This window comes from Sorex fumeus, unplaced genomic scaffold (genome assembly GCF_029834395.1).
Source record: "Sorex fumeus unplaced genomic scaffold, SorFum_2.1 ptg000086l, whole genome shotgun sequence".
Taxonomy (NCBI): Eukaryota; Metazoa; Chordata; class Mammalia; order Eulipotyphla; family Soricidae; genus Sorex; species Sorex fumeus.
In genome coordinates this window covers 33,265,597-33,280,087 of record NW_026606143.1, presented here as the reverse complement: position 1 = coordinate 33,280,087, position 14,491 = coordinate 33,265,597, and the positions used below count along the sequence as shown (strand labels likewise).

Below are 14,491 nucleotides of genomic sequence, written 5' to 3'. Positions count from 1 at the left end.
TTGAAGATAGTTTGAAAGTTTTGTAGGATTCATAAGAGAAACCATCTGGTACTTGACCTTTGTTTTTTGGGATGCTTTTGATAACATTCAGTTTCCTTACTCATGATAGATCTGTTCATATTTTGCAAATGCTTTCTGATTCTGTTTTGGAATGTTGTATGTGTCTGTAGAATTTGTAAATTTCTAGGTTGTGCACTTTGTTGCCATGCATTTGTAATACTCTCCTAGAATCATTTATATTTTGGTAGTATTTTAGTAGTATTTGTTGTAACTTATCTTTTGTTTCTGATTTTATTTTTTTTAATTTTTTTTTTAGTGTTTTTTTTTATTAGGGAAACACCATGAGGTACAGTTGTAGATTTACAATTTTTTGTGCTTGGGTTTCGATTATACAATGATCAAATACCCATCCCTCCACCAGTGCCCATTTTCCACCACCATGGATAATATCCCTCCCACCCCCATCCCCCCCATCCCCCCCTGCCTCTGTGGCAGGGCAATCCCTTGTGTTCTCTCTCTCCTTTTGGGTGTTGTGGTCTGCAAAAGAGGCATTGAGTGGCAAACATGTTCAGTTCATAGTCTACTTTCGACATGCATCACCCCTCCTGGGAGGATCCTCCAAACACCCTTTATTTGGTGCTCCCTTCTCTATCTGAGGTGCCCTTTCCCCTAGAATGTCCGGCTGGCCTCTAAGCTATGGAGTAATCCTCCTGGTGCTGATCTCAGCTATTCTTGGGTATTAATCTCATATTTTGTTACTTTATATCCCCCAGATGAATGCAATCTTTCTATGTCTATCCCTCTCTTTCTGACTCATTTCGCTTAGCATGATACTTTCCATGTTGTACCACTTGTATGTAAATTTCATGACTTCATCTTTTCTAACAGCTACATAGTACTCCATTTTGTAGATGTACCAAAGTTTCTTTAACCAGTCATGTTTCTGATTTTATTTTTGCTACTTCAATTTTGACTTTTGTTTTCCAATTTTATTTATTTATTACCTTGTTTATTGTTTTGTGAACTTTTTGTTTTTTCAGTTTAGATAGAAGACTTTCTTTTCTTTCAGCATTTGTTTTGTTTTGATTTTGTTGTTGTTTCTTCAGCCACATCGGGTGTTGCTCAGGGATTCTGGCTCTGCACTCAGAAATTACTCCTGGCAATGTGCAGAGGAATATACAGATGCCAGGGATCGAACCCTGGTTGACCATGTGCAAGGCAAAGGCCCTACCCACACTTTTACTATCACTCTGACATATATATTTCTTGTAATGGAAATATAATAGTGGTAAACTTTGTCAGCTGTTGTTTGTGAAATATTGAGAGAAGTTTGCAGGCTATATTATTGTTGACTGGTACTTTTGTTTTTGAATATTTTGAATGTCTCATTCTACTCTATCCTGGCCTATAAAGACTCTGCTGAGAAGTCTGACAATAGTCTGGAGTGCCTTTATACATCCATTACCTGCTCTCTCTCCTCGTTTTATATTTTTTTTTCTTTGCCTAGTACTCTTGATAGTTTTACTACTATGTGTTTTGGTGTGAGTGTGACTGCATTTAGATAATCAGATGTTCTGTTAGATTCATGGACTTGTGTTTTCAATTCCTACCCCAGGCTTTGGAAGATTTCTGCTGTTATCCCTTTGGTTAAGTTCTTCATTCCCCACGCTCACTCCGTTGCCTCACCTTGTGTGTGGTTTTAGAATTTTTATTCACAGCAAGATCTGTGTCTTTCTTGGGGCATTATATTTTGGTCATTAAGCTCCCACGGCATCCAAGGGAACCACCCCTTAGGAGTGGTTCTCAGGTTTTCAAAAGTGTGGGTTTGCAATAGACTAGGTTGCAAATACTACTTTTACTGCTTCTTTAGATTATGTGACTTGCTTTGAACTAGTTATTTGAACTCTCTGATGCTTACCTTCCTTATCTCTAAAATAAGAATGTTCACTAAAACATTTTGTAGAGCATCATTTCCCTCACAGATGAGTTTCAAGCTATTGCCTGTATTTTTGTGTTAAGTTCTTGGTATCCCTTCTACTTCCTCTCCTTAGAAGGTGCTGTCCTAGTTTTCTTGTCTTTCAAAATTCAGTTCAGATATTATTGGTAACTTCTTTCTTCTACAACTGCAAAACCAGCCTTGGTTTTTCTTCTCTTTTGTGCTTCAAATTGGATTTATGACTCCCAATTGCTTTCTAGCCAGACTGTGGGTTGCTCAGGGTTGGGATGATGTCATAATAACTCCTTAAATACCTTGTTAGAATTTTCCTACAGAACGAGTTCTCCTTCTACCTGTTTTAGAATTTCAGTAGCAATGCTTTAATGTTGGTGTTAAGGAAATAGTATTAAAAGCAAACTAGCCCTCCTTTGTGGGGTGTGGGGTGATGGGTGGTGGTGGTGGAGTGTTTCACACTGGCTATAATATTTCACCCTCCTCCTAGATGAAATGTTAGTTGGCAGAAGGAAGGACAAGTTTAGAGCATCTAAACCTGACCCCTTCCCCTCATTTTATTTTTAAAATGCTCTGGTTAATGTAGGAGCCTTTGACCTATTCCAGTTTACACAAAGGAAGGAGTTGAAATCAGACTTCTAAAATAATATTCCAAGCAATTATAGAGCAGGTTTCTGGATTCATTATTTCTTCCCCTATGGCTATTCGATCCTGGTCTCTGCATTTTATTCTCTCTTTGTCTTATTTTCAGAAATAAATTATACATTATTGTGGAAAAGACATTAGAACTCTGACTTTTCATACCTGCCCCCATAACTCAGTAATGGAGACATGTCTCTAGAAACAAAGTATATAAACGGAACTGTCTATGCACAGTACCATATGGGTACAGTTTCACATCTTTATATTTTGGCTTGTTCTTTATATCCAATTTCACTTATGCGCTTTCCTGTTACTTAATACCCAGTCCTATTAATCCGATTTCATATATACCAAGACTAATAAACATATGAAGCATGTTTGACTTTGAGTAGCTCTAGGAATCACTCTTGTCACCTTCTACTACAGTAGCAGCGTGCGCATACAAACTTTTTCCTGGTGCTAATGTGTCTTTCATGTTCTTCCAGTTTCCAGCTGTGAACCATCCTCAGTCACTGGAGAGACGATACCTTGGCATTTTAAATAGCGTTTTACTTGACCTAATGAAGGTGGGACATGTCCATGTTTCCTGTATAGAATGTCTTGTTTTCCGGATTGTCTTGAGTCTACCTGTGACCAAAGCCTGCATTTAATTTTTGTGAATAAATGTTTCATGGTAATCAGTTATAATGATGAATTCTGGGTGGTCATGTCACATTAAAAGGCATGTCACTTGTTTAAAAGTGCAGCAGGATTGTTATTGTAATAGTCCATCTAATCAGGACTGTAAGTACTTAAATTGCATTCCTAAAATAGATATAATAACAGCAATCTAAATATATATAGTAAAAGAAATATTTAGCTCTCGAGCTACTGAGGCTTGAGGTTTTCGAGCAAATCTTATTTATAGTACAGGTAACATGATATTAATAGTGTTAACGTTTATGTTATTGCTGTACAAAGCTGCTGCGTTCCAACACCATCAGCGTATACTCAGGACACTTCACCATTGCCACTATGTGACCTCTAATTTTATGTCTGTGTTCCCCTATCACCACTCTTGGCACCAGCTTGGCAATCTGAGTTTGGTAAAACAAGGCCAAGGGCTTCTCATTGTTCTCTACTGTCTCTTCCCTTTTAAAGACCCGGGAACGTGGCAGAAGTGGCACTGAATTCAATCCCTTGTACACATGTGCCCAACCTCAGCTCTGCTGGGCGTGGTCTTATTGAAAGCTTTCCTTTTGTTTTGAACTTTAAACTGGATGTTGAAGGAGATTCTGGCAGTTTTTTGCATGATGTTTAAGACCTCCCACAGGGTGATTTTTATCAGAGGAACTTAATTCTGTTCCTTTTTTCTAACTTGGCCTCTTTTCTCCGAGACAAACTGTTTTTTTTTTTTCTGGTTCTTCTTCAGCATAGCAGAGTCACTGCCACTATTGGACCTGCCTGTTTCTCCTCACGTTAGCTTCACGCTCTGGACTGCTAAAAGTGTTTTCACCATTTTTTAATTTCTCATTTTTCTTTCCTACTAGACACAGTCAGCCTACCTCTTGAGTGAAACTATTTTTCCATATTTCTCCAGTTTCATTGCAGCCAAGCAGGGCAGAGCAAGTTGATAGTAGACCTTTAAAAACACTTGTTAATGGATCAATTTTATTTTGTACGCATTCAGTCACCCATCAGAATCAGAGGTTATGCTGGGCATAGAGCCTTTAAGGTTGTACTTAGCACAGCTGGAAATTGCTAAGCAGCCCTCTCAGAACTTTGCTGTGCTTTTCAACGATGTCAATTTGTGTTCTCAGGAACACTGTGTAAATAGCTGAGTGGGCAGGGTGAAGGTGGGCCTGTGGGGAAGGTCCTGCGCTGTATAACCTTTCTTAGAGATACACAATATTTATTAACCTGTAAAGACTTTCGGAGCTCTCACTGTAAAGAAGCATTTCTGTCTCAACCTGTGTTGCCCAAATTTAATTACTGAATGCATTTTGATTTTTTTTTCTGAAACTTCATAGTACTAATATTCTCCTAAACACAAATTGGTAGATGCTGTTTACCCCTCCCCCTAAAAAAAAACGGACCCTCACAGATCTTTCAGGTTAATTAAGCATAAATTATCTCTTAAATCAGTTGAGTTTTGTCAATATGTTCTTTCACACCATCAATATTTATAAGGGCCTTAATTAACTGGTACGTTTTAAAATATAAATAGAATAAAGTAGAAAAACTGACTAGCTCACAGATGAACATGATAATGCTTGCCTTGCACATAGCTAACCCAGGTTCCCCCCAGCACCTCATATAATTCCCTGAGCCCACCAGGAGTGAAATGCTGAGCACAGAGCCAGGAGTAAATCCTGAGTGAGCACTGTTGGGTGTGACTCCAGAAAAAAAAATTAAAAAATAATAAACTGAACTTTTTTTGTTGGTAGTGGTGTTTTTTGTTTGTTTTGTTTTGTTTTGTTTTGCTTTTTGGGTCACATCCAGTGATGCGATGCTCAGGGGTTACTGCTGGGTCTGGACTCAGGAATTACTCCTGGTGGTGCTTGGGGGACCATATGGGATGTTGGGGATCAAACCCAGGTCAGCCGCATGCAAAGCAAATGCCCTCCCCACTGTGCTGTCGCTCCGGCCCCTGAATATTCTGTTTAAATATTGCCAAATATTGTCAAGCGCCAGTGTATTACTTGGTAAAAGTTAGCACAGATGGAAATACAAAGATAACTTGAGTCAGCCTACATTTTTATTAGTTTGAAAGTTAATATATTATTACTCCCAAAATTCAACATTTAATAAGAATTTTTTATTAAAGTATATAAAATAATAGTATTAGTTAAATAAATACTTCAAAGAAAATATGCAAACATTTCAAAACTGTATATTCAAGAGGTACACAATTTAAAAATGTACATGTCAGTTAAATTAATTATGTAGGCATACCCATGTAACCCCACCTAGATAGACATACAAAAAAATATTAGCACCCTAAAGGCCTCATGATGACCCCTTTAAGGCTTTACGCCCTTGCCTTTCCTGCTCTTGCCTTATGTTTCCAAAGAGTAGTATTGCCTTGTTACTACTGTTTGTGAAAGAAATCGAAGTATTTCTTTGGTCTGTTAACTTTGAAAATGAATTTGAACAATCGCACCATTTTGCCCTTGCCTGAAAACTATATTCTCTACGACATTCCCTAATGCAGACTTGATCATTTCGAAGGTCCACCTTACCCTGAATCTGTTTCAGATTTCAGCCATTTTAGTAGGGTCACTATAATTGATCTAAACCTCCAATAACTTGAAATTTTATGAGAGGGGTCAAAGAGATAGTGCAGGGGTAAGGCGCTTGCCTTCTGCTCAACTGACCCCAGTTTGATCCCCAGCATAGCAAGTGGTACCCCCAAACACTACCGGGAACGATCCCTAACCATGAGTCCAGTATAACCCCAAAACCTCAACAAAAAATAGTTAAAGTAAATATAACTACATGGGCTCAACTTAGGTTTTAAGGAAAGGAACTTTATTTTGCCTCCAAATAGTAAATTGTTTTCTAGGTAAGTGTTCTGCTTTCCTCAGAATGACTTCACCCTTTCAAGTAATTTAAAATGAAACAGCTGTACTTATAAATATAAAATAATTCTTTATGTCTCTGTGCGGTAATTTCTATTGATGAAACCATAAGTTAAAATAGCACTTTATACTTGCTACTATTTGGTGTCTGAAAGGTGAGAAGTACTTCTCATTTAAAAGAGCACTCAGGGGCCAATTTTTCCCGTTTTCAAAAAATGAGTATCATCCAATTGAAACCATTTTGATATTCACTGTTTTAACTGTCATTGAGAGGGAGATCATTTACATCCTTCCACAGATTTTATTCTCTAATAAAGAATGGAGATGATTTCAGAGTCTGCCTGAGTCAGCAGTGTTAATTCATTTACATGTCAGTGGGACTTGGTTTACTGGAATCTTTAGGCCCAAATTAAATGTTTGTTTGTGACAGACAGGATCAGAATTCAAATCCTCTGTGGTTTATTGGGAAGAAATGTATTGCAACTCTTAGTACAGCTCTTACTAATTTACTTTAATAAATTGCTAAATTAATTACAACTGCAACTCTTGGTGTTGTATTACAGGGATGACACGGATAACTGTGGGAAAAAAACAGAGGAAGTGAGCTAGAGGCAGAGTGGAAGTGAGCTAGAGGCAGTGGGGAAGGCTGAAATTTCACATTTTTCTGGTCTTTGAGGGAGAATGCTTACTTTTGAAAACAAATTTCAGTGAGCGCTCTTGAGTTGTGTTAATTTGTGTTCTTATAGGTCTTGTTTCTAATTTTTCAATAAATATTAGTTTTTATAATCTTTTAAAACATTGCCTCGTGACTAGTAAAATAAGATAATTTTAGAAGAAAATGTTTTAGTTACTTAAAACGTAAAAATATTAAATAAGATCAGTACCTTTATAAATAAAGGACACTTTTATTAAGAGTAATATTAAAAATGGAAAGGAGAAATACAAATAACCACTAAACATAGAAAAATATTCAAGATCATGAAAAATTAATGATGTGAATTAAAATAGCCATAGGATGCCATTTTAGAAATAACTAATTTACAACGATAATGACTTTTGGAGTTGAAAATGCATGAAAATTAGTAGAGTCTCCAATTGCTAAGTAATATCATTTGAGACAATAATCTTTAAAAGCTGATATGTTCTGTCCGTAGTAAGCCTCTGATAGGGATTGTGAGTGTTCATAGACTCTACTGTCACAGGATGAATTATATATAGTAGTGAAAAGAAGCCCCCTCTCGGAGAGCCCGGCAAGCTTCTGAGAGTATCTCGCCCGCACGGCAAAGCCTGGCAAGCTCCCCGTGATGTATTCGATATGCCAAACACAGTAACAAGTCTCAGAATGTTACTGGGCCCGCTCGAGCAAATCGAGTGAAAAGAAGCAACCATCTAATATCCAACTATACGATACTGTTTAAACAAACCATGGTATTGCCATACCTCAGTCTTTTGTATGGTCATTGAAAGACATGTTGGAAACTCGATTGTTTCAGCACTTCTCATAATAATAAAGGACGGTGATCAACCTCGATGTTTATTTTCGAGGACAGGCTAAGTCACATCCATAGGGTTGAAATTCTGCTGATCTAGCATAATCTCTTGGGGTCTCAGGCCCAGTGGAAAGAAAGCTGAGGTTAGACAATTGTGTGTATTTGGACACAAAAGCAGCAGGTGGAGATAGGTACCGAGTATCTGCGAGAGGGCGCGTGGATAGCTGGTAGCACGGACTGCCTCCCAACAACAGGCGAAAGATGAAGAGCGTGTATTTCAAATGCCTAAATTGTGTCCTAAGGAAGGTTTTTGATTAGTACATGCAAAGTTCAGGGTATAAAACAGATGGAGAATGCGGGCCAGATTTTGTCCATGGCAAAAGGGTCTGTCTGGTAGGGCGTATCCCCACATGACAACAAGCTCGAGATTAGGGTTGAAAGAGGAGGGGGATTGCACTCTACTATGATGTTTTTTAGATATTCTGCAATGAGCATGTATTAAGAAAGGGATAAAAGGTTTTCACTAGAATTGACATTGGACTCTGTAATGTTCTTTCTAACTCTAAATTTTATCTTCTAAGAATTTACTGAAGTTGGACCCATCTGACAGATACTTGACAGAACAGTGTTTGAATCACCCAACATTTCAAACCCAGAGACTTTTGGATCGTTCTCCTTCAAGGTCAGCCAAAAGAAAGCCTTACCACGTGGAAAGCAGCACGCTGTCGAATAGGTAAATACTCCCTTTTAAGGAAGTACAGATGCAGCGTTGGTCTGATAAGTAGGTGGAGGAGGTGGCTGCTTAAATGATGCAATTAGAGAAAAGAAGGAAAGCCCTCTTTATTCAAAAATATCTTCCTTATACTTATTACGTGATTCAGAACTACAATTAAGAGTTGTGTGGGTCTTGAAGACTTTATCTTTAATAAGTATATTATGGAAACCTATGCATTCCCCGGGGAAAGGTGGCATGAGTTAGCAACTTAGGAGATTTCTAGCCTTATGAGCTAGAAGATTCTGTATCAAGGGGCCCCTGGGCGATTCCTGGATGAAAACAGGTGAGAACAAGGGGATTTCTAAAGGAGAAAGTGGTGCTGAACACAGGTGGGCAGGAAGCCACCTAGGACAACTTTTGCAATTAACCCAAGTGATTTGTTCTATAGATAGGTTTTGAAGGTTTTCGTTGCCCTATGATGGGTCTCATTCTCCTAACCCTGAAAGGGCCTTGAATATGGCACTTTAAAATCTCAGGGCTAGGACGAAGGAGACGTTACTGGTGCCTGCTCGAGGCAATCGACGAACAACAGGATGATCGTGATCGTGATCGTTGTCCTTATCTTTTTATTGAGTCGAGAAATTATTTTTTGAAAAGAATAACTAAATGGGGCTGGAGAGATTGTACAGGAGATGAGCCACCTGCCTTGCAGGTAGCTGACTCCAGTTTAATTCCTGGCACCTCATACAGCTCCCTAGCACTGCCAGGAGTGGCTCCTGTTTTCTTTCCAGGCCTCCCTACCCCAGGAATAAGTAAATGGAAATGGTAAAGTAAGGTTGGTAGATACTGATTAAAATTAGTACTTTTAAGTTTCATTTTCAGAGCCAGAGGGGCAGTACATTGAGTAAGATCCTTGCCTTGCATGTAGCTGACCCAACTTCAGTTTCTTACCACATATGGTCCCACAGGGCCCGCTCGGAGTGATCCCTGAGTGCAGAGTCAGGAATAAGCTCTAAACATAGTCAGGTTTGACCTTGAAAGCATATATGATGAAAATTATCATATAGATATAGTATAATTTTCAACAAATGGCTTTACAAAACTTTTATTTTGCCCATAAAGAATTAACCCATACTGAAGTGACGTTCCCCGATTGCTTTGGCTGCGTTTACAAGAGAGCAGCGGCCTGGTTTTTGTCTCCTCCCAACATGCTGGGCTTGAGGGCTCACATTAGATGAGGGGTTGGTTCCCAAAGTGGATGAGACCGTCCCTGGGGAAGGAGGCCCTGGGACCATGGGAGGGGCAGTAGTAGCCTCGGGTGCAACTGGAATTTGCGATTTATTCATTAAAAGAAGGTAAATTGGGGGGGGGGGGGGCAGGTTGAGGCCTGCCAGGTGGTGCTCAGGGCTTCTTCCTGACAGTGCTCAGGGATCACACCTCGTGTGGCTAGGGTAATCTTTTTGTTTTGAGAAGGGGCCATAGGCAAAATAAGTTTGGGAACCTCTGGCTAAGATTCTGGTAGATAGGAAATACTTTCTCTGATCTACTATAAAAAGAAATGGAAAACAATGATTGTCAGTATAAAGCCTTCTTAAAATGTTTTCACATTTCCACCCTAGCTTCCTCTCCACATTGAACAATTGTTCTTAACCAGTCGAAATTTTGAAAGCTTAAGACCTAAAGCTTTTTAGATCTCTGAGTGTCCACAAGTAGGTAATAGCCATTTATCCCATATTTTCTCGACTTGACTGCCATGGTATGATTGCATCGTTTTACAGCTATTCGCTCTTCTTAAAATGGATAGTTTGGGTTATTGTGTTCTTCAAATCTCATAAATCATTCTTGGTTTGTTTTTGTTTTTCATGTTCTCTGTCTTGAGTCTCCTTTCGTTTTTAATTTATGCTTTCATTATTACTATACTTCAGATAACATGGCTATAGTATTGTTACTGTTTATAATTTTGAATGTACACACTTACTGCACCTCACATAAATCATTCCTATCTCCCCTCTCTTCCCACCCCCAGGAGAACCATGCAGCACATTCAAATTTGGTTTGGCCAAGATTGTGTTCACTTTGTTGTCTATTTCCATGAGCTTTTGGTGCACTGAGTCAGGGAATAGTGTTCGTCATTTGATTGCTCCTTTGCATTTAGGAGATGCATAATACGTCTCTCTTCTCTGTCTGTCCCAGTTCTGAAGCTCTTTTACTCCATCCAGCCCTAATTGTCACTTGACTCCTGGTTTATGTTTGCAAAGAAAAAGGATCCCAGTAATACACAGTTCAGGAGACTGAGGATAATGTTTTGGTGGATGCTATATTATCAAGGAGCTCCTATATATCTGCCCTCTGCTGACTGACCAGAAGGGAAATCCCCAGGAGGGAGGGTTCTCTCCTTGGGAATCCTCTTCGGAATCCATCAAGGAGGGTGTCTGTTGTGATAAGGGTTTGGTTTGTTGTTTACTCGTGGGCTGCTGAGGATCAAACCCAGGGCTTCATACTGACCTGAGATATGGTTTTTGAGAAGTCATATACACTTTTGATGCAGACAAGAATATAAGCATTACAAGTTAAAAGAAATTCTGGAAGAATTCATTTTCAACTGGTGATACCACATTGGGTATATGAGAGAAAACATCCTACCTGGCATCTCTAGGGATCATCTTTAGGTCAGTTAATACGCAGCTGGAAACAACCTCTCCCTACGAAAGAAGCTTGAAGCTTCTTACGTAGAAGCCCTTCTCGGTACACACGGGCTCCCTCGAGTCTCCCCAGAACCATGTAGAGTTGTCCATGTACCATATCATGTTGACTGCCAGTTACACATATGCCAGTGAGACATAAATCATGTGTCAGGCATCCCCGTGTGCAAATTCATGCTCAACACAGCTAGTCTCTGGTCGTCCAAGTTCACGTATCAAGAGACGAGGCACGGGCTCTTACGTGACCTAGCCCGTGCCTGTGTCTCCTTCAGAGTCTCTTAAGGTTCTGCTCACCTTAGACATGGCAGGAGAGTCCCCAACCTGCCCACAGCAGCACCTTGCCAAGCCTCCTTTGCCAACCTTCCCCATAAATGAGTCTCTGTGCATTTCTCATGTTAGCTTTAAAACGTCATTTTACCTAAATCATATATCTGTCATGCAACCATTTAGGAAGGGTTTAGATATTAAATCCTTTAAAGTAGCTGGCAGTTAAGCCCAGATTCCTTGTAGCTGTGTATCAAAGAGGTCTGTAGAATTTTTGAAGTTGCTTCTTTTTTCCTTTTATTGTGCTTTGGCAGGGCTCCAATTTGAAGATAATATGATGCCCTTTCTACATAGGAATTGTGTGCAAAGCTCAGTACTGTCAGATGAATGCCAGCAGAAACTTTCAAAATAGTGGCTTAGGCTCTTTGTACACTTATGGGAAACCTAGTGCTCTGTCAGATCTTTGTTTCCATCTTAACTTGATAATCTCCCTTTTCACCTTAGAAATTGCATCTCACCTTGCGATGAAGGTTCTTCCTAAGTGCGGGTTGTGCCCCACCTGGGGAGGAACAGTGTTTTGAACAGTGTTTCTAGAGAGGTTTTTTTTTTCTTTTCAGGTCATGCTCTGCACTCAGAAATTACTCCTGGCAGTGCTCAGGGGACCATATGGGATGCTGGGAATCGAACCTGGGTTGACCACGTGCAAGGCAGATGCCCTACCCGCTGTGCTATTGCTCCAGCCCCTGTTTCTAAGAGTTTCAATTCAATAACTCTCTTCATTGTTCTCTGGTCCTCATGAGCTTGGAACATTCCCCAGTATTTGAGAGTATCATCTCCGAGTAACTTTCTCCAGGCTGACAGGAGAAAGGGGAGTAAACAAGGCTTTTGCGAGTTCATAGGAGCCAGGCAGGAGGTAGCACTACAGGGGGCCCTGATCTCGGTGAGAGTGGGCACTGATTCCTGAGTCAGAGCCGAAGCTGGGAAGGGGCAGGGCAGATGGCCCTCAGCCCTGCCGACTGCCAGGACCAGAGAGAGTTAGACAAGTCAGGGTGCCGAGGAGCCTGGTGTCAACAGTGTCATGCTCTGGAAGGCCGGGATGAAGCAGAGAGGTCATGAATAGTGGACTGTGGGCTGAGCACATGGAAAATTACCAGCGGATTTAGTCCAGTCTGCTTATGGGCGAGACAGTGGCCTTGCATCCTTTGGTTTTTTGAAAAGCTGCTGGGAAAGTTAAGTTTAGTGACTTACAAATGAGCAACCAACTAAGCTACAGGACTGTCTTTTGTTTTTATTTTTTCTATTTAGGGCCTATGGGGTCATATACCTGGTGATGCTCGGGGGGGGGGGGGGGGTCACTCCTGGCTCTGCACTCAGAAATTACTCCAGGGGACCATACAGGATGATGGGGAATGAACCCGGGTCAGTGGCATGCAAGGCAGATGCCTACCCACGGCACTATGACTCCAGCCCCAGGACTGACTTTTATTGATCCTGGGGATAGACCCTGTTGACATCATTTAATAGAAAGTGAAACTTGCTTTGTGATTTCTTTGTGATGTCCTGTTTAGTTAGCTCATATTTGGTAAAGGTAAAGGCCCTCCCGTTGATCGTTGATTTGCTCGAGCGGGCCCAGTAACGTCTCCATTGGAGACTTTGTTGTTACTGTGTCTGGCATATCGAATACTCTCGGTAGCTTGCCGGGCTCTCCGAGAGGGGCGGAGGAATCGAACTCGGATCGGCCATGTTGGCCGCTTGTAAGGCGAACGCCCTACCGCTGTGCTATCACTCCAGCCCAAGCTCATATTTGAATAACTTTATTTAATGCTCTAGTCCCTCTGACACAACTGCGAGATGAGTGAGTGTACCTAGGAGATGTGGCTTCTACAGCGTTGCAGCCATGCTGGTTAGCAAACACTTGTTAACACTCTCAGGGGTAGGAGGAGGGGAAGGTGCCCTTCCAATTCATGCCTGTGCATGTAGATTCTTGTAGGAAAAATGGAAGGTACCGCTTCACAGATTACTACCCTACAGAGCAAAACAAGATTTGTCTTCCAGTTGAAGTGATGGGAACAAAGCTCTCTCAAATCAAATCATCTTGAGCTATAGCAGAGCTTCTGAGTGCACAGTAGTAAGAAGGGAACTGTGCAAATCATCTTTCATTTCAAAGTCTGCTAACCCATCTCGGGCTTTGATTTGGTCCTTTAAATAGTTACCCCAGGACACACTTCACTGTCCTCGCACCGAGGGCGACATTTTCCTCTAGATTTATATTTTGTCTTTTAGACTGAGTAGGAAATGAAGCTTTAGACTTAAAGAAGGCCTCAGACGTCTGAGACTTTGGAGTAATGAAGTATGAAATGAAAAAAGAGATTATGTCTTTGTTTGTTCGGGGGGCCACACCCCGCGGTGCTCAGGGCTTACTCCTGGCTCTGCTCTCAGGTTTCGCTGGACTGTCTGCAGGTACCAGGCATTGAACCGGGGTTGGCCACCTGCAGGGCAAACATCCTCCCTGCCCCCATCACTTCAGACCTAGCTGAGTTGACTCCTTTCTATCCCCACAGCCTGCTACACAAGGAGGTGTCTGAAGTGCTGCAAGTCTCGCCTCTTCTCTCCAACATAAGCATCATTCCTTGTGTTTGCTACCACACCTCACCAGGAACTTCTTGTTTCTTTTCAGGGCATGATTTTCGGTCATTGAGTACATTATTGGAATTCTCTTTCTTGGGCTACACCAGTTGAAAACGAAAGAATCACTGGTGTCAGTGCTGTGCGTTTTTCTGAGGCAGACTGTGCGTTTTGTAAATAAAAATGAAGTTCAAGGAACACAGTGCCCATGAAGCATGAATGTGCCCTGCTGATAGTCTAGCAGACAAAGGAGTTTGTGTTTGTCTCGAGCACAGCTGTCTTCATAGCAGGCATTCTATAACAAATACTCATGTGGGCACCGGCCTAGCAGAAGCGCATTTTTCCCAGCTTCTCAGTTTGGAACTGTGTTGGCAGCAAATTAGTGAGCGTTTAAGGGTGCCAGAATAACTTTCCTGGGACCAGAGCTCTGCTGCAGTGTCTTGCTCTGAGGAACTTACTTCTTAGTGTGGATTACGTGTTACTTGTCAGTACATGTTTGAGAGTTCATGATTTTCGCCTTTGAACTATTTCAGGTATGTGTTTTA

At 40.9% G+C, this 14,491-nt stretch overlaps 1 protein-coding gene across 3 annotated transcripts in view; it reads left to right on the top strand.

Moving 5' to 3' along the window:
* Positions 1 to 14,491, top strand: part of CDKL5 (cyclin dependent kinase like 5) — a 223,138-nt gene that overhangs the window by 173,310 nt on the left and 35,337 nt on the right. For all 3 annotated transcript variants that reach the window (XM_056131071.1, XM_056131070.1, XM_056131069.1), the window contains exons 10-11: positions 3,076 to 3,156; positions 8,222 to 8,373. In XM_056131071.1, the coding sequence (XP_055987046.1) occupies positions 3,076 to 3,156; positions 8,222 to 8,373 (233 nt within the window). The remainder of the gene's footprint in view (positions 1 to 3,075; positions 3,157 to 8,221; positions 8,374 to 14,491) is intronic.